This window comes from Meles meles, chromosome 5, assembly GCF_922984935.1.
Source record: "Meles meles chromosome 5, mMelMel3.1 paternal haplotype, whole genome shotgun sequence".
Lineage (NCBI taxonomy): Eukaryota > Metazoa > Chordata > Mammalia > Carnivora > Mustelidae > Meles > Meles meles.
In genome coordinates, this window is record NC_060070.1 from 16,073,778 (window position 1) to 16,093,594 (window position 19,817).

Below are 19,817 nucleotides of genomic sequence, written 5' to 3' on the forward strand. Positions count from 1 at the left end.
TGGAGTTATTCTCTTAAATTAGTGGACTCGGAGTAAAACAGATCTGTGCCCTGCCTTTCTATCCCACCCACACCATGTGGCTGGTCTGTATCCCATCCGTTGAAGGCCCTAATAGAAGAAAAAGATTCTGTGCAAGAGAAATTCTCTAGTGTACTGCCTTCAGAGTGGGACTGGAAGTGGAAAGTAAGCCCTCCTAAAGCTCTAGACTGGTGAGCCGCTCTGTAGATTTTGGCCTAGTCAGCCTCCCATAGACTGACAATGTGTGAGCCAATTCCTTACAATAAATCTCTTTTGGCATGGATACACAGTGTATTGGTTCTTAATACAATGTATTTAAAGAATTAATTGTAAAGGATATCAAGGATCCATCAGTATAACAATATTAGTTCCTACACTGCAGCACGAATGGTCAGCACTTTGGGAGACAGGATATGAATTTAAAAATTATTGGGGCTAAAATGGGCAAGTTCAAGGAGGACAGGATTTTCCACGGCACAAATTATGGAAAAAAAACAAGCTGGATAAACATAAGAGGCCGCTATGGTTATTTGTGTAATGATATCCAAAGGAAGTAGAAATTATAATGGATCAAAAACATTACCACAGTTGTTTCAAGTAAGAAGGAAAGACACTGAGATGGATAATACAGAGTATAGGATTAAGAAAATGAAAGTTCATGTATTATTTAGTTGTTGAAAACATTTCCTGGATACAGACTCTGCCAGGCATTAGGGATACACACATTAATAAGACATAGTCCCTTATCTCAAGGAATTCAGAGTGGAGAAGAGAGAGACACACAGAGACAGTCATAAAACAGTGCAATGGGGAAGGCTCTTCTGGAGCTCAGGAGAGGGATACTAAGCTCTGCCAGGCTTCCCGATCCTTTCTTTTTATCATCCTCTGCCCAGATCTGTGCCTACCCCTTGTGAGTCCTCTTACAATCACTGGGCTGGAAACATGATGTGAAGTAGAAGGCGTACAAAAGAGTAAGGTCAGAGGTAAAAGCAACCACTATAAAACAAGCACATACATTAAGATGAACTAAAACAGGATTATAAATCATGTAGAGAATTTTTATGAGACAGATAGGAGAGTATGGAAAAACACTCGACTAGAACTCAAGAGACCTCAAAAAAACTCGACTAGAACCTCAGGAGAACTCAAGGTTTGAGTCTGGTTAGTCCCCTAAGAAGATGGATGATACGAAGCAAATCAGTGAATCCTCCTCTTAGCTTAGTCATTTCATCTTTACAAGGACTGAGCCAGACTCAATCTCTAAGCCCTTTCCAGTATCAAAACGCTTTGGTTTTAGAACACTCAGGGTGCAAAACAGTGAGGGAGAATTTCAAATGTCTTGTATGGAAGCAAACGGAAATTGGTACACAGATTCAAAATCTGAGGTTCAGGAGTCATTGTAGCAACAAATGGTGTTTAACAAACTCAGAATTCCTCAGGATCGACTGCTTAATGACACACATTGTGTCAATCTTACATTTGAATTAATGATGAAGCTTTAGCCGACAATGAACTACCGAAGTGTTCGTTATTACTAGTGGATTTGGGATTCAATGTTTACCCTTCATTAATGCTCAGCTCTGCCTGGTGGACAGAGAAAGGAATTTGGATCTAAACCTCAGACTTCAGATCTGCCTCTCGGCAGGCCTGGTCACACTGCTCACATTCTCTGAACTGGTTGAACCTCAAATCCCTTCTCTATAAAATAGCATAAAATAACATCAGACTCTCCTAGGACAAAGAATTGCTAAAATGATTATACAATGCCCATCAGAGACATATTTCATGATGGCAAAATTGTTACTTATTTCTGCTACGTAATAATCATTGATTATGTGACTTTTGTATACACAGTGTTACCAATTAAGCAATCCGATTTGGTAGTGTCTAATGTAACAACAGTATAAATAATAACGACACTCCAAATTAATTTTATTTCAAAGATGAAGTGTGTTACTCAGTATAACATTTCTTATTCTCCCTTTGGAAAAAAAAACTAAAAATGAAAAAAGAAAAACATTTTCTTTCAAATGTGTGTGAATTATGTATGTAAGGCAGGTTAATATCAAAAGTCCGTTTAAAAAAATATTAAAACAGGGTGTCTTTTCCAAGGAAAGCTCTTTTAGAAATAATTCAGTGCCATAACAGAGCTATAAAATGAAATCAGAATAAGCAGAAACAGAAGGAAAATGGTTCTGGAGGAAATCTGAAGAGACAGTGCAGTGAACCAAAAAGACTGTGTGTATGAACACTAACAAACCTCACCCACAAAAGAAATCACTCTAATCCTTATGTTCTTTGCTCAGGAACAAGAGCGTCCAGTCTCCCGTCACCATGTGGTTATAAAATGTTGACCTGAGTTTCAGGTATACATCTTATGACTAAAAGGTGGTCACATTCCGCTCCTTCCCAAAATACTGCTTCGAAATCATGGTGTGAGATTCCCCGTTTACTTGAATTTACCAAATGGCCAGAGCCTTACAAGGGTGATTTGTAAAAAAGGAGACATATAAAAATACCGCAGCTATGGAGCGGGTCTGAAGCTTTCAAAAGCGAAATTTCATCTGAATTTTACCACGTGTTTTACTGGGAAGGAAGCTGGGGACTTACGCTCGGCCCGCCTCCGTGCATCTTCAGAGCTCGCACCGTCGCCACTAGCACGACCGCGTTGGGCACCAGGCCAGATGCTCGGCACTTGATGTTGAAAAATTTCTCCATCCCAATATCAGCACCAAAGCCAGCTTCAGTTACTGTGGAGAATCAAGGTGGAAACTTGCTATCAGCTTCTCAAAACAAGAGCAGGTTCTGGCGGTCGCCGGTACGACTCAGGCTCAAAGGACAGCTGAAGCGGCCACCACCTCCAGGCTGCTCCCCCACATTGCATCTTGTTCCTACGCATCGGTAAACTGATTCTCCCATAGGCACAGAAAACCTTCCACTTCCCTACACTCTCTAAAAAGATGGCTCTCCACTCTGCTTTAGGCCACCATGCCTTAAGGATTCATTGCCAAGGGCAAGATTCTTCTTCCGGTATGGCCACCCAAAGCAAAGCATTTACCACAGATGGACTGTCAACTTTAATTCTGTTCCAGATTGTATCAAAGGACATTGTTAGCACAATTACCATCGAAAATCCTTTTTTACTTTTTTACAACATGCACAGAATCGTTTATTCAGTGCCACCCGGTCATTTCTGTCCATTGGCAAAATTCAAGTGAGTTGAGTGGCTTAAGAAGATGAATCATCAGGCTTGGTAAGACAGCGTCCTTCTTGCATAAGCATGGATGACGGTCACCTTCAGCCAGCCCCTCCTCTGCCCCAAATTGCTAGAGATATTCCTCTGGAGGTAGCTGAGAGAGCACGTAACTTTGCCTTCCCACACATTTTAACAAGAATTCAGAAAATAAAATCATGAAGTGTTGCATAATAATTTCAAATTCTAAGTACATCAGCCCATCATTTTAATTCTTTATGGTTTCCTTTACGTACTTTATATGCTTGTAAATTCTTACACAATAGGTAGAATTTTGTAGTTTGCCCCTTTACTTTAAAATTTTCAGAGTTTTCTTCCTGTACTACAAGCTTTCGAAATTTATGATCTTAAGTGGCAGCTTATAACTTTTTTTTTTTTTTTTTTTTTAGTTTATAACTTTGTTAGGTAGATGTATCAAGATGTACAAAACTGTTCCCCCTGCTATTAGACATTTGGGTTGTTTCCAATATAAATAATGCTGCAAAATATCTGTGCAGATGAGATTTAACCTCTTTCAAATTATATTCTTGGAAAAATTCCCAAGGGTGAGAGAACGGTGCCAGAGGATGTAAAAAATTTTTATGACTGCTGATATGCTCTTGACAAATTGAAAAATATTTCTCTAAAAATATTCAATTTGGAATGAATTTTTAATATAAATAAAGTCACTATACGTGACTATAAAGTCACTATGTCCTTTATTTTATTTTCTTCGAGTGAGTGATACAGCAGAATGAGCATTCCTTTTTACTACTATTTGGGACAATTCTAGTGATTTGATCAGTGGTGGTCAAAACCAGAGAAGATCACAGACAGTAACAATTCCTATCTCAGGGGTCCCCTGGGAAAAGCCGTGGTGACTTTAGCATGGGAGTGGTACAGCAGCCCACAGAAGATGGGTGTTCAGTTGGTTTTGTCAAAGGTCATTACAGAGTGGGCTCCCAGAAGAGGAACGGTGACCCTCCTCCTGGTTAGTATCAGACAGACTGGATCGAGTCTGGACAGCTGTGCACACGAGCTGTCAGCTGAACAGTGACAAGCAGCAAGTGAATGCTGGTGAGTTACTTAACCTCCTAGAATCTCAATGTCCTCCTCTGACTTGCTGGGGGATTTAAGCGAGATAACACACGTCAAGTACTTCGTTACCGCCTTATGGTAGCAGGCACTCACAAAAATGGTCCACATCACTGTTACCAAGAGAACAACTCTCCCACTTGCTAGAAATCATACTCAATTCGTCAGCATTTCGCGAATTCCTGCTACACCCAGGCATTTTGCTCAGGGTAGTGGCCCAGGATCAGGGTCCCTAACGTGAAGCACTCCGGAGAGCTGAGGGGGAGAAGGGGGGTGCGGTGCGGGGAGGGAGGGAAGCTGCGGGGTAGGGTTGGAGAATGGGGACAATGGGAGTCAGGCTCTGAGGGACACAGGATCTCTCCAAGCAGAGAAGTACGGAGTTGGGGGTGGAGGAAGGGGCTTAGGGAGGAGTGAAAGGATTCACAGGTAAAGGAGAGAGCAAGAGCGGAATCGGTTTGGGAAGACGAAGAGAAATGACCCATGACGACTGGAGCAGTCCGTTACCTCAACCAACACGACCTGTTCTCTGGGCTGATGAGGTCTGATGGGCAGGGATTCAAGCAGCAAGTGTGCGTGTATGTGTTTTCAACGCTGTTATACTGGAGAAACTGCTCGGTGTTGCTACACAGATGGCTATGTGCGGTGTTTGATCAAGGTCTTTCCAGCCAGACGCCTGTTTCCTCTTGAAGCTCTTGTATAAGACCAAGCTCCAAGAGGAAAGGGGGTGCGTCTGTGTGAGACACGGACACTGCAAGGCATACAGTAGGTACTGATGAACTTGTGCATCTCTAAAACAAACAAAACAAAAACGCAGCGGGAGGAGAGCGAAGTATTTTTCGAACACTTGGCCACAACTATACGAAGAGCACAGTTCATTTAAAATCCTTTCATTCTCCTGAAAAGCTGCAAGCTCACTTCAAAAACCACCTCTTCCCTTCCTTAAACCTCCCCATGTAGTGGCCATGCTCTCCTCCCTTCAACAGCTCATTACTGCCTCGAGGAAAACATCCAAGTTCCTTATCGTTAAAACGAAGGCCACCCCGATGTAACCTCAAGTACACGGCTACGTCCACGTTCACTCTGCCTGAATCTGGTTCTTCACTAATATCGAGTTTCCTGCAGAGCTCGCACGTACTGTTTGTCATCTCCGAGCCTCCTCCAGATGGGAACAACGGGAACGTTCCTCTCTCCCACCTCTCTTCTTTAACTCACTGCCTAAGCCTCGGCTCAGATGTTCCAGAAGCTTGCCCAGATCCTCTCAGGGAGAGCTGGCCGGCCCTCTGGTTTGCTCCGTCACCGTGCTCTCACCTCTCTCTGCATGTGGCGTCCCAGTTAGACTTACGTGGCCTCTCCCACTCAGAGGCCAGGGACCATGTCCTACTCAGCTCTGTATGTCCCGTGCCTGTCACAGTACCGTGTGCACACGAATGAATGAATGATCAGAGATGTGAAGAAACCAGCGGAGTGCGATTCAGAGCCCAAGGTGATCGAGTCCCGGCCATTGTTCAGGGGAGACAGGTGGACACAAACAATAAAATTCAACAATGAAAAATGTTTTCCTATCACCCTATCATGCTTCCTTTTTCCCTACCGTAGCAAAACAGGCTTAACAAAAGGTATAAATGTCATCACAGATAAAGGTATGACCATCACAGATGGCTACACGGGCCAGCTAAGCTTAATTCTGTATTTGAAGAGACAAACTGGAAAAAAAAAAAAAAAAAAAAGTAGTAACAAAGAACTGCAGTTGGGGAAGGAAACAGGATACAGTAATAGAGGTCCAGGGGCTATGGCTTCCAAATGCAAAGGAAATATGGAGGCAAATAATGTGTAGAAAACAGAAGAAAGTGCCAGATTCTCACACTTCGCACGGAATACAGCATGGAATCATGTCTGTGTTATTTGTTTTCGAACACTGGGCTGCTAAGGAAACCAGAGCGTGGAGAAGGTGTGCTGGTGCGCAACTGTTAATCACACACGTAAGCACCACTTCACAGGGGACAAGCCACTCTCATTGACAGTTCTGGTTCCCAGATGCTCCCTGACAATGGTCAGCAGAGCACCGGGTAAGCTAAGTGCTCCCAGTCATCGGAAATAAGCAATTTAGTACTTACCCTATTTACTGCTTTTGATAAATTTCAAAGGACGTGCACGCTTGAGAATTACTTACTGTTGATCTTAATAGGCACCTGTTCTTGAGTCACGAAGCAAGGATACTTACTACGACTTTGCATTCTTGAAAAGCATGAAATGGAGCCCTGTGAAAGCGGCATATTTAAACAGGCTTGCAGGAAAATGCGGTGCCACAACAATTATTTGTCCTGGCAATCTCTTGAGGAGGGGGGCGCTGCGGAGGTCACAGCTATTCACCTGACAGCAGGACGGAAAACAGGAAACTGATACTCTTCTGTGTAAGCACAGAGGCTGTTAGGTCGTGATTTGGAAGCAAGACTTGACTCCAACTTTATAACCCAAAATCTGTTCAGAAAGGAAGTGATCGCGGGTCTGCGTTGGGAAGGGACTAGCTGTTTGGACAAAACCTGTGAGCACTTTCGCAGGAAACAGAGCTCAGGGTTCAGGTGGAGCGTTGAAAACCAACACCGCACAACCAGGCACCTGCCTCCCGCGCCGCTCCGCGGGGGTGCCCTGAGCCACACTGGATGAACTGAGCAGAAATGACAATAAAACATGACCGGCAGGCACCTATCGAGTCTGAAATTCTTCGATGAGGCAGAGAGATGATTTTTCTATACCAAATTGTCTATCATGTGTCCAGTTTGCAGTATACAATGCACTGAAGATTTTCATCACAATGAGGACGGGGATAAGCAAGCACAATCAGCTGACTTACGAGGAAAAAAAAAAAAGCATTTACATTACCACCTCATGGGGGGACATAAAAATTATGGGCTCATAAAATTCTAGAGCTCTGGGGGAAGGCACCTGGCCAGTTACCTTCCTGAGATGATGTCCTGGGTCCCTTGGACGCTCAGCTCAGGGCTCTCTTCTGCATTACATGCTTTCTGTCCCTTGACATTCTATTTAAAAGCACTTTTAATTAAACACATGCATCTCAGCATTAAGGAAAAGCCTCCATTTTTTCTCATCTAACAATTACTGAACCTCTCTTATGTCATCTAGCTCTAAGCACTCCTGTATGTACTCATGTCTTCATTTAGGGAGGAAACAAAGTCCATTTTTAACATGACAAACAGAAATATGAATCACCTCATTAAAAAGGAACATCTTTCTGACTGTCCCCATTGTACTTTTTCTTGCTTGAATTCCCTCTGGTATTTAAAAAATTTTATTTATTTACCAGTACATAATAAATTTGAATTCATGTCTGTTTCACATTTACTTCTTTTAAGTGGTCATATATTGCATTATTAGTTTCATGGGGCATGCCCTGATTTCGGTCCTTGCTTTAGTACATTTACTGACCCCGTTGCTATGGAATCACAAACCTTAAGGACACACCGGTGGTTCTCTAATGTGGGCTGATTCTGCCCTCATTTTCCCTCCCCCCTCCCGAGACGGTTGGCAATGTCCGCGGTCATTTCCGGTTGCTGTCACTGGCATCTAGGAAGTAGAAGCCGGGGTTGCTGCCAGATATCCTACAATGCACAGCAGCCTCACCAACCCCCCTCTAAAAAAAACCAAAAACCAGAATTATCCACTAAAATACCAACAGAGTCGATACTGCTGTGGTTCAAGCATGATGAAGGAGCCTTAAACGGTCTAGATACTCATTCCTGAGAACGTTACAAATGCAGTAGATGCCGGAATAGAAAATTATATAAAAGCTGTTACGCTAACGATACCCTTACATCCCGTAAGTTCCCGAAATAGGACAGTGACAGTAAAAATTCTGCGTGTTCACTCTGCCACGGCCGTTCCTAGAGATGGAAAGTAGCAAGGGCCTCACTGGGGGGTGCGGCACTCACTGTGCGAGAGAAGGGAAGGATGGATACCAAAAAAAGTTCAGTATGGAACAACACAGGTGGGAGCAATGGTCAGTCTTCCTGCCAAGAAGAAACACATACGATGGGGAAAGCTATTCTAATTAGAGACCGGCACCGGGAAAGCACAGAACTAACTAACGTTCACTAAGCACCGCCTACGTGTCAGGCAACATACTAGACGTCGTCTGTCTCGTTTCACTCTTTAACACCTGCGAGGGACCTTTACCTGCCACAAATGGCTCGTAAGGCTAAGGGTAAGCCATTCTTCCCGAGCTCACACAGCTATGAGGGATGGAGCTCGGGCTGAAACCAGGGCCCATCCAACGGCAGTCTCTGCCAGTGTCCCCGCCCTGCCGTCCTGTCCCCGAGCCAACTAAACACACAGCTTTCCTTTCCTCCAGCTGAACCGCTTGGTAGGTTCTGCTTCCACCAAAAATCTTGACACCTTGTACTTCAGTATTTTGGTAGACGAAACGCAGCTCTGAATTCTTCGCCTGAACTCTGACAGGTGCACCCAGACTTGTTTTCTCACTGCAGCGTGGATCTGCTGTGACAACATCTGGAGTCTTCTTCATGACGATATGCATTTGTTTCTTTCTTGAACTGAATTCATAAATTTGTTTTTTCTCTTGGAGCAAATAATCCAGGGACCATGAATCATAATCCTCTCTTACTTCTTGGTCTATGTGCCAACAGGGCCAAGTTGTAGGCAGCAGCGGGGAGTACATGGGGGGCAACAAGGAAAGAGCTCCCAGAGACGAAGCTCCTAGGACAGGTTTCACTGGGCTTGGTACCCAATGCAGCAACAGGCCACAGCGGAGAACACTCTCTCGGCCACTTGGCCTCCTGAAAAGCAAACGGCCCTCTTCCGCTGTGACAGTCAGACCCCTAGCCTTGACTTCCCAGTCTCCTCTAGCCAGGCATCTGCCTTCCCAGGACTGGAGGGGGACATGAACGACACCCACTCTCTCTCACGTTCCTGTTCATCACCATGGGTACACGGTGGGAGAAAATGCAACAAATGCTTTAACTCTAGACTCTCATGCTTGCTTTTACCTTGGGGAAACCCCTCCTTGGCTGTGAGATAAAGTTAAACTGAGGCACCAAGATCATTTTCCTCTGAGTTTCTGGCTAACTAATGGGTCCTCCATTCCATGTGTCCTTAGAAGATCAAAATTTTCAGATTTCATAGCCAGTTTATAATGGAAGTCATTTTTTCCTTTATCATACATGCAAAAACATAGGTATCAAATATATGACAATACTGAGTTCCCCATTACTTTGGGACATGAACTTGAGCTTATGGACTGTGAGAGGCTAGTCCTTGCAGCGCATTTGGCTCAAAACGGGTGGAGAAAAGAAGTATGTCTGCACAGGGCCGATCCTGCTAACCGAATCCTCGAAAGGATTTCTTCCAAACAAGGGGAGGGATGAAACTGCAGCCTCCACGCCACCGGCCTTTATTTTCTCCCAACAAATCAGAAATAAAAATAAAACCCTGTACAGGAGGAAGCAAGGAATATGCCGCACTAGACTTCATTCCGAAGCACCGTGGGCTGTAATTCCTGAACAGCGCTAAAGGAAGTGGAGAGCAGACTCTCCAAACCGACTTTCTGCCCCATGTAAACACGTCCATCCAGCTGCAGCTGGCGGCAGAGAAACTCGGGAAGACGCTGGTCAAAGTCACAGAAGACATGAATTCTGAACTGGAGCTTGAGATAGGCTAGCCTTTGAACATTTTAATTGTTTTCAGTGACTAGAAGGAGACTAAATAAACCAGGATGAACCATTCATTATAAGGGAAGCTTAGCATTATTGCTGTAGCTGAAAAAAAAAAAAGGAAACTTCATGTCAAACATACTAATTTTGAGGATCCAACTGATCTTAAGGCTACGGAATTTTACAAAAAATCAAATCCTTTCTTTCTGCTTTTGGATTTGGTTTTATTAGATGTGTTAAGATTACATTTTCCTAAGAATATGTAGAACCAGCTGGGCACATATTAGGAGACCCACATAAGGAAATCAGTAAGAAAACAGTATTCATACTAGCCTGAGCCTTTCCACCTACCCTTTTGATGATGGCAATGCTTACATATATTAGGAAATTTTGGTAGTTGCATAGAATACATGAGAAAGTTATTGAGGATGTATCTGGGGAAAGGAAAGAAAAAGATAAGCAAAGTATAAAAAGGACATAGATCAACTTGAACCATATGTTTTCAGTAATGACAAAACAAAACAAAACAAAACAAACTTTGAAAATGCCAGTAATGCCACTTAGATGTGCTTTGGTATCAGGACCCAGAATTTCCTTCCTCTGGAGTTAATTGTAGATGCTGGTTCCCATTATTTGAAACCATCATTAATCATCCTATTTTATAAAATAATTTTGACCAAAGTGAAATTTAATTTTGGAAAAAAATGTTCAAGATGAAAATTAAATTATACATGTTATTTTTACCTCCCTTATAAAAATCCAACTGAATTAAATCCATGAATCCATTATCCAAATAGTTCCCATCTTCTTGTTGCAATCGTGAGCATTTGGACAACGTCATCGCCATGACCAGGGTTTTAACCCTTCTGTTTTTAGCAAACAACAGTGCCCCAGAGTTCTGGCTAGAGGCCTGGAATTTTGGATGATTGCATGGGGGCAGAGCTGTCCTCCTGCTGCTCCCAAGAACTGGACACAAGGAAAATAACTCGAAAGAGAGGCCAATTCGGAAAAGCTTTGCTCCTAACATCTCACCCCACAATAATCAAAAGATGAAACAGGACATTTTTCATGGAGCATTTTATGAAAATGAACCCATGGAGGAAAAAAGTAAAGATGTCAAAAGAGGAATATATTTTATCTGAAATCTTTCCAGGAAAAAAAACCAACAACATCAAAAGACCTGTAATAGCTTTTTCTGCAAGTATAAGAAACCCAGCAAGTGAAACTATGATTACTGAGCTTGAGAACAAATGAAATACATCAACATTCCTACTAGCGCAACTTCTAATGGAAGAAACTAAGACAACAGGAAAGCATTTTGAACTTGAAAGCTGGAAGATGCTACAGTGTATCCAAAAAGCAGACAGAGCAGGGATTATCCAAACTGAAGGCAGAGAGATACATTCGTGCGTCACAAAATCAATTTACAGGGTTGCACCCAGAATTAAAAAGAGAAACAGTACAGGAAATATTAGGATATGTCACACATATTGGGAGGAAGTAGTATTGTTTCAGAAGATGTGATTCAGTTTTCGTGTACAACACATGTGTGTGCACATGCAGTGACAAGGGCCACTGGCCCAGACTCTCCTTTGCAGGTTTTTTATCTAAGAAGGGAGAAGTCTAGACCTGCTGGTTTCCTATAAGATCAATGTCACGATTATTCAGGCTTGGCTCCATTCTGCTCGGGACCGGTGCAAATAGCACACGGAGTTCACAAGGAACAATGACTCCAAGCTCAGTGTTATAAACCAGTTTCTTTATATTCAGGGTCACAGATACAATGTTCCTCTCACTGACCCTAAGCCTGGGCATGGAGGCAGCAATGGTCTGCATGGTCCTGCTTTCTACGTTTCCTTTGGTAGAAAGGACACGGGCAGGAGCGTAAGACGAACACCCATTGTCCAGTAGGACTGGACCTTGAAAGGATCTGATTTTAAGACAAAAAATGAGAATGCACTGAAAAGACCAGTAATTCAAATTTACATTTGTAAAAAGGTCCCAGTTAAGAAAATAACCTTGAAAAGGAAGTATGTGCATATTTTTTCCTATGGCTTATTTTCAATATAGCCTTTTTCTGTTTAAAAAATGGATATACTGGGCGCCTGGGTGGCTCAGTTGGTTAAGCGACTGCCTTTGGCTCAGGTCATGATCCTGGAGTCCTGGGGTCAAGACCCACATCGGGCTCCCAGCCCCAATGGGAGTCCGCTTCTCCCTCTGACCTTCTCACGCTCTGTGCTCTCTCTCTTTCTCTCTCAAAGAAATAAATAAAATCTTTTAAAAAATGAGTATATTATTAGTGATACATTATTGGAAAGTTTGATGTGGAGAAAAAAAAACAACAAATCAGGGACTTTTCACCATTTTCACTAGAATCTATGATCCTGGCTATCACTTTACTGTTGACAGAGTAAAGATACCCTTGAGATGTCCCGTAACGTATTTTCTGGGGAAAAGGTAATAAATAATCAGGAATCATTCTAATCTTCCCACCTCCTGACCTCTCCCCTCTCCCTAAGCCCCAAAGGAGCTGAAACTACAGCTTACTTACTTCTCATTTTGTATAAACAAAGAGCAAACCCTCAATTTGCCATTGCTTTCTCCTCTGCTTCTCTTTGGCGCATCCCCAGCCTGGACTTTTATCTAAAAGTGAGTCTGACTTGGGTAAAGCTGATGATTGAAACAGGATTACGTGTGTTACACAGGGAACTGCTAAGAGTATAGAAATATTCATTATCATGGTACATGGTACATGGCAAAAGGTAAGCGTTCATACAAGGCTTCATTACGCCCATCTAGCTTGCAAAATTCTGAGACGGGTCTGCAGGGCAGTGAGTGCTGGCTCTCACAAGGACATGGGTCCCAACTTACCTGCCTCTGTCTCCGACATAATGGGTGTCGCGCTCTGTAGAATACTTTTGTATCCTGATCTTTTCAGGGAACCCAATGTGGAGCATTTCCCCAAGATACTAACATCTGCCAGATAATATTTTATTATATGGTATTGCATTATAAGAAGGAGTCATGATTCATAAAACCGGTCTCACTTTTGGCCACGTTCTCAACTCTTCTTCAAAAATGATCTGTGATGTACTTAAGAATGAAAATGAGCCGGTCAGTTTGGCTGACTTAGAAGTTGATCCTAGGCATGGCTGTAGAAAGAAGCCAAAATTCTTTTCTCCTCCACCCTGTCTGGGGCAGGTGCTGTCAAAAAGGAAATGAAGATGCTGACATGGTGATAGAGTATTAATTCAACTGTGTGTTTGGAAAACCTCTGGAGCTATGTCATGCTGACAGTCTTATCAACTGTCTTATCAACTCACCTTTCTATTTAAAAGAGACCATGGAAAAATTGGAAAGTCTTAGCTTCTCTTATAGCTAAGTATGGGTTAGCTGTACTTAAGTGTGACTAAGAGGATTAATTAATAAAAGTGTTGGGTGTAACTTCCAGGAAGTCTCCTAAAAAGGGGGTATGCCTTTCTTCCTTCTTCCTTGTTGGCTGGGATACAGATGTGATGGCTGGGGACTGGGCAACCATCTTGGCCTACTAGGCAGCATACAGCCCCTGCTGATTGAGGAGCTGCCATTCCAGTCTAGACTGGATTTCTTTTATGTGACAAAGAAATGAACTTGTATTTGCCTTGGGTGCCTTTCTTTTGCTGTTGCTGTTACTTGTGGGTGAACCTAATCTTAACTGATGCGTTTGTGGAAACAAAGCCTATTCAGAAACAGTAAAGTATTTTTCATTTCTATCATTTCAGTTTGCACATTATTTCAACATTACACAGTGTTTTCTTTCTGTGCACAATGGTAACTCTGGGACTGAGGTCAAGATTACATTTCTAATTTAGAAAAGATGTGAGATTTGCTTAAAGTTTTGCTGATGAAAGAGCCGAAATTTTAGAGGGTGAGATGTGCCCATAAATGCCCCAAAGTTATGCGATGCAGTGTAACTGTTGGAAGAGGGTCTGATCACAAGCTCCAGAATTCAGGCAGGAAAGCAGGAACAAGAATGCATGCCAGCCTGCAGAAGGACAGGATCTATGTGTGGCGCTCCAAAGGGCTTTCTGCTTATCTGACTTCAAGAACGATTCTTACTCTCAATGCTAGCTTCTTTGTGTGTGTTATGTGTTAAACAAAGAAATGCTTTTTGGAGGCAAAAAAAAAAGCTGTTTTTGTAGTTGTTTTGAATATTTTTAGAAGTTACATCATTAAATTATTGCCTAACCCTAAAAAGTAATAACAATCTACACTCAACCAAAGCATTCATGCCATTTTATAAAACAAACAAAAAAGGACAAAACAAGATGGGGGAAAATCAAGAGAAGACATTCAGATTGTTAAGTGTTTGGTGTTCAGAATGTTCATGTGGCTCAACACTTGAAAATATGGGCATTTTTTTAAGGGATTTTTATTTATTCATTTGAGAGAGAGAGAGAGAGAGAGCGAGCCCGAGCATGAACCGGGGGACAGGCAGAGGGAAAGGGAGAAGCAGACTCTCCGCTGAGCAGGGGGCTTGATGTGGACTTGATCCCAGAACCCCAGGATCTTTTTTATTTTTTTTTAATTTTTTTTAAATATTTTATTTATTTATTTGACAGAGAGAGATCACAAGCAGATAGAGAGGCAAGCAGAGAGAGAGAGAGGGAAGCAGGCTCCCTGCTGAGCAGAAAGCCTGATGCGGGACTCGATCCCAGGACCCCGAGATCATGACCTGAGCCGAAGGCAGCGGCTTAACCCACTGAGCCACCCAGGCGCCCCAGGACCCCAGGACCCCAGGATCTTGACCCGAGCCAAAGGCAGCTGCTTAACTCACTGAACCATCCAGGTGCCCCTAAAATATCGAAAATTTTCTAAGAACCTCCTTCATGAGAAAATGAACACCTCAGCGTGGAATAAGGATATTCACTGCCCCTGGACAGCAGGGCACACAGCCTTGGTTTCTCCCAGTTCAGTGTGTAGAGGAAGCCTCACCACCTGGCTGGTCCCGCGAGACTACGTCAGCTGTGGGCATTCATCCATCACTTTGGCTAGAAAGTAACATCAAGTCCTGAACCTCTAAACATGACTATTAACATCCAGATTTAGCTCAAAAAAAGCTAAATACTCAACCACATTCTAATGAGGACTGCCGATCAGAGGCTCTGGTCTCAGCCTCCGTCCCAAATTACAGACGCACATTTCCTCCCCACCCCGACCCTCCCAATGCATAAGTAACAAACATGAACATTTTTGCCACAACCACCTCTTCCTTTTACAAAGAAGGTAAACAGCATAGAGAGAGCTGAGGTCCCTGGTGCCTGGGTCCCCAGTTGAGCTCCCTCCCCCGTGCCCTCACCCCTCAAGAGAAACGCTGAGGAACCTGGTCCTTATCCTGGTTGTACGTTCCTGCTTGTACATACATACAGAGGAATAAACAAAATATAGTTCTATTTTTATATCTTAAGAATGTGTTAGACTGTACTTACAACCCCCCAAACCGGCTTTTTCACTCAACATTGTATTTCTGAGATTTTGTGCTGTGGAAACGCACAGAGATAGGTTTGTGGGTTTTACAGCACCTGCATTTTTACCGGCTGACAGAGCCCTTTCCGAGGGAGGGAGCACCCGTGGACGGGACTCGTGCCCTTCTCTCCTCACTATTCCCTTCTCGAAGGGACTTATGTGGGAGGCGGGGGTAGAAAGAAACGCAATCTTCACCGGGAGTCCCGACAACAGTAACTTTACAGTATCTTTCTGGAAACCTTCATAGATTAGAAACTGTACTGACTGCTCTCCATGACTTGTAAGGATGCCTGAAATAGACCTCCCATCTGTCTTCTCTGCCATGTGTCTCTGGGCTACTGAACTAACCAGGATTCCTTGAACACGTAACTTCCGCACTCTCTGTCCTGTTTATTGGATTACATCTTAACCATTCTTCACCGCTTGTCTCAAAAGCCAGCTTCTCAGGCTTTTTACTGGAGAGACTATTTTAAAACTGTCAACTTTTCTCCAGTATTAATCACAAGCACAACATTTCAGATTAGCATTTATTCCCCTCCAAAATGACCTCCTCCAACTATGAGATTCCCCGCCCCACCCAAGTCTTAAGACGCCAGCTACGCCATCCCCAGAATCCACCAACACTCTCCCATCTACAACCATTGGCTTGTTCTGTGGGCTTTGCCTAGAACACCTTTCTCCCTAACTCTGCATGTCAAATGACTTCAGGTGTTTCAAGCCAACATTTCCTGTTTTAAAAATTGGGTAACTAACACAGCCTAATTATAAAGTTTCAAGAACACCAGAAAAAACAAAGTATAAAGTAAAAATCACCATGACTTCACTTCCCACAGAGAAATAAAAGTGATCATCTGATATGTATCTTTATCTATTTATTTTAAAGATTTCACTCATTTATTTTTGAGAGAGACAGAGAGCATGAGCGGAGGGTAGGGGGAGAGGAAGAGGGAGAAACAGACTCCCCAGTGAGCAGGGAACCCAGCTCGGGGCTGGATCCCAGGACCCTGAGATCAAGACCCAAGCTGAAGGCAGACGTTTAATCAACTGAGCCCCTGTATCTTTTTAAAAAAAATCCCTCAACATGGGGCTTAAACTCATGACCCCAAGATCAAGAGTCACACACTGCACTGAGTGACTCAGCCAGGCGCCCTTGCTATACATTTTCTATGCCTTTTCATTGCAAATACAGTACAGATACTCACTGCAAAATTTTTAAAAATGAGATTATAAAATTGCTTTATAACTTTGCTTCTTTTACTGTATATATCATGAACATCTGTTCATGTGTCACGTAAATCTTTTCTTAATAACCTGGATGTTACACCAATAACACTAACCTTTTTTTTGCTTTTATCTTGAAGGTTTTTTTGTTTTGCTTTGTTTTATTTATTTATTTTTACAGACAGAGAGAGCAGCAGACAGAGGGAGGGGGGAGAAGCAGATTCCCCAATGAGCAGGGAGCCTGATGCAGGGCTCGATCCCAGGGCCCTGAGACACGACCTGAGCGAAAGGCAGAGGCTTAACCGACTGAGCCACTCAGACGCTCCTATCTTGAAGGTTTAAGTTTTTATTTCCACATTAAAACTTTTATTCCGAATATACTGTGATACAGATATTTGTGCGTTTTAAAAAAGACTTATTTATTTGAGAGAGAGGAAGCACATGCATGAGATGGGGACGGCGAGGGGGAGGGAGAGAATCTCCAGCAGACCCCCCAACTCTGGGCTCAAGGCCACGACCCTGAGGATCATGACCTGAGCTGAAACCAAGAGTCATACCTGTAACCGACTGAGCCACCCGGGTGCCCCTGAAGTCTGTGTTTTAAAATTAATCGCCATCGGTCCAAACATCATTTAATCATTAATCCATCCATTAGCTGCCAATGTGAATGTCACCTTTATCAAATCATTAATTTCTACATGTAAGGGAATTAAGTCTATTTAGGGACACTCCAGAGGGTACTTCTGGAATCAGTTCTTGTCTGTCTCTCTCTATCATTGTGGCAGCATTACCTCGTTTTGATATTGAGAGGTAGGTCAACCATCATTACTCTTTCAAAATTTTGGTCTATTCTTAGGACGCCTGGGTCGATCAGTGTTGATTAAGCCTCTGCCTTCGGCTCAGGTCATGATCTCAGGGTCCTGGGATGGAGCCCCGCATCGGGTTCTCTGCTCAGCAGGGAGCCTGCTTCCTCCTCTCTCTCTGCCTGCCTCTCTGCCTACTTGTGATCTCTCCCTTTCTCTCTGTCAAATAAATAAATAAATACAATTAAAAAAATTTTTTATTGCTGATATAAAGGGAAAGCATTGGCTTTTACAAACTTACATTGCATCCAAATCGCCAGCCAAAAAGTTTACTATTTAAAATAAATTTCTTCAATTTTCTAATGACAGAATCATACTGTATATAAATAAAAGAATATTAGTCTCCTCTTTTTCAATTTTAAAAATGTTTTGTTACTGTTCTTGTTTTACTGCACTGGCTAGGACTCCCAGAATAATGATAAGTAACTATGGCGATCAGCATTCTTGTCATGTTTCTGGACACACCATCCATCCTTCCCTCCCTCCCTCCTTCCTTCCAATGTTGGACCCTAACTTACACCCAAGACCAAGACCAGAGCTGAAATCAAGAGTCAGACACCCAACTGACAGAACCACTCAGGTGTCCCTACTCTGCTTTATTTTGAACACGATATTCAAACACTTTGCAACCAACCATAATTCTTTTAAATCTAGGGTAGTTTTTAAAAATCGGTATTACTTATATCAAAATATTAACAGATAGGGGCACCTGGGGGGCTCAGTGGGTTAAGCGCCTGCCTTTTGCTCAGGTCATGATCCTGGGGTCCTGGGATCGAGTCCTGCGTCGGGCTCTCTGCTCAGCGGAGCCTGCTTCCCTCTCTACCTCTCACCACTTGTGCTCTCTCTGTCCTTCATTCTCTCTCTCTCCCAAACAAACAAAATCTCTAAAGAAAAAACAAACAAAAAACCCACAAAGTATTAACAGATAAAACAACCTTATGGCTGAAACCGGTAAGAGAGGAGGGTTTTAGAAAACCCTAATAATGTGTCTTTCTCTGCCCCCGAAAGATATGAAGAGGCCCACAAAGGCTCCCCTGTTTCTTTAACAGTTAACGGTTTCCTAATATTCCTTGCCAGCAATTCTACTGCTTTCTTCGAATCAGAACAGTACAATATTGTAATTACACCAAACATTGCGAAAAGTTTAAAACAACCTCATGGAATTACAATTTTCTAAACTATAATTTACATATTAGGCGAGGGTAATTTGACTCTTTAGGCTGAAAGTTCTCAGAGAGGATAGGGTAAAACAACAGTCACACAAGGGAAATTTAGAAGTCATTCACTGCACATTGGATCTTAGTATCTCTTTACAAAAGCCTTGCATTTTGTGAATTTCAAACCTCAAGTTTAATCTCGATCACATTCTACACTCATTTTATGTTAACTTTCATAGTACTGATCTCTGCAGAACATGTCTTGACAAGGGTCTATTTTAACTCCACATGTGAGGTGGTAGGCACAATTCTATTAGGAATGTTATCTAGAATACGCATAAATCTTGAGTGGGGATGGGCTAGATATCTCACTGAAAATAAACTGGCATTTTGTAAATGTAAAACAGCTGAGGTTAGGTTAGACATTCCTAAAGTTCAAAACTTCTTTCAAAACTTTCTCCAAACTTTTTACTTTTTAAATTTAATTTCTCTTTATTTAAATCCTGCTTCAACAAACTACCTGCAAATGCCTATCTTCAATATTAAAAGCCTAGTGGGAATGCAAACGCGGTGACCAGCAGGTAAGTCATTGAGCCAACTCATGTGTATTAATAATTTTCATTCAAAACACATTTCATGCCCATTAGGAGCTCTGCAGGGCCCTGTGATGAGTCATGGAATGACGGCGGCCACCGAGGAAATAGTGGGAAGACCCCAGGCTCTCAGGTTCAAGGGCCAAGGACTCAGGTTCAAATCTCTGATCCCCACTGCGAGACCTGTTTGCCTTCAGACAAACTACTGACTCCCTCTGATGTTCCATTTCCTCACCTGTAACAGGAGGTTATCCTGATAACTATCTCCTAGGGTTGTTATAAAACGTATGAACATAAGGAACACAGATAAAGCCCCCAGGAGGGCGTCCAGCACACAGCAGGTCCTCAAGGAAGGTAAACTCTGGTCCCTGGGAGTAAACACTTATCCATGCCAGGAACTGCCCGTGTGCTTTAGATGCACGGGTTTCCCAGGCTTTACAGATGAAAGA

The 19,817-nt window shown here is 42.8% G+C and overlaps 1 protein-coding gene across 1 annotated transcript in view; it reads right to left on the minus strand.

The window, feature by feature from the left end:
* Positions 1-19,817, minus strand: part of MTHFD1L (methylenetetrahydrofolate dehydrogenase (NADP+ dependent) 1 like) — a 183,060-nt gene that overhangs the window by 70,843 nt on the left and 92,400 nt on the right. The window contains exon 21 of the mRNA XM_046004918.1: positions 2,629-2,768. Coding sequence (XP_045860874.1) covers positions 2,629-2,768 — 140 coding nt within the window. The remainder of the gene's footprint in view (positions 1-2,628; positions 2,769-19,817) is intronic.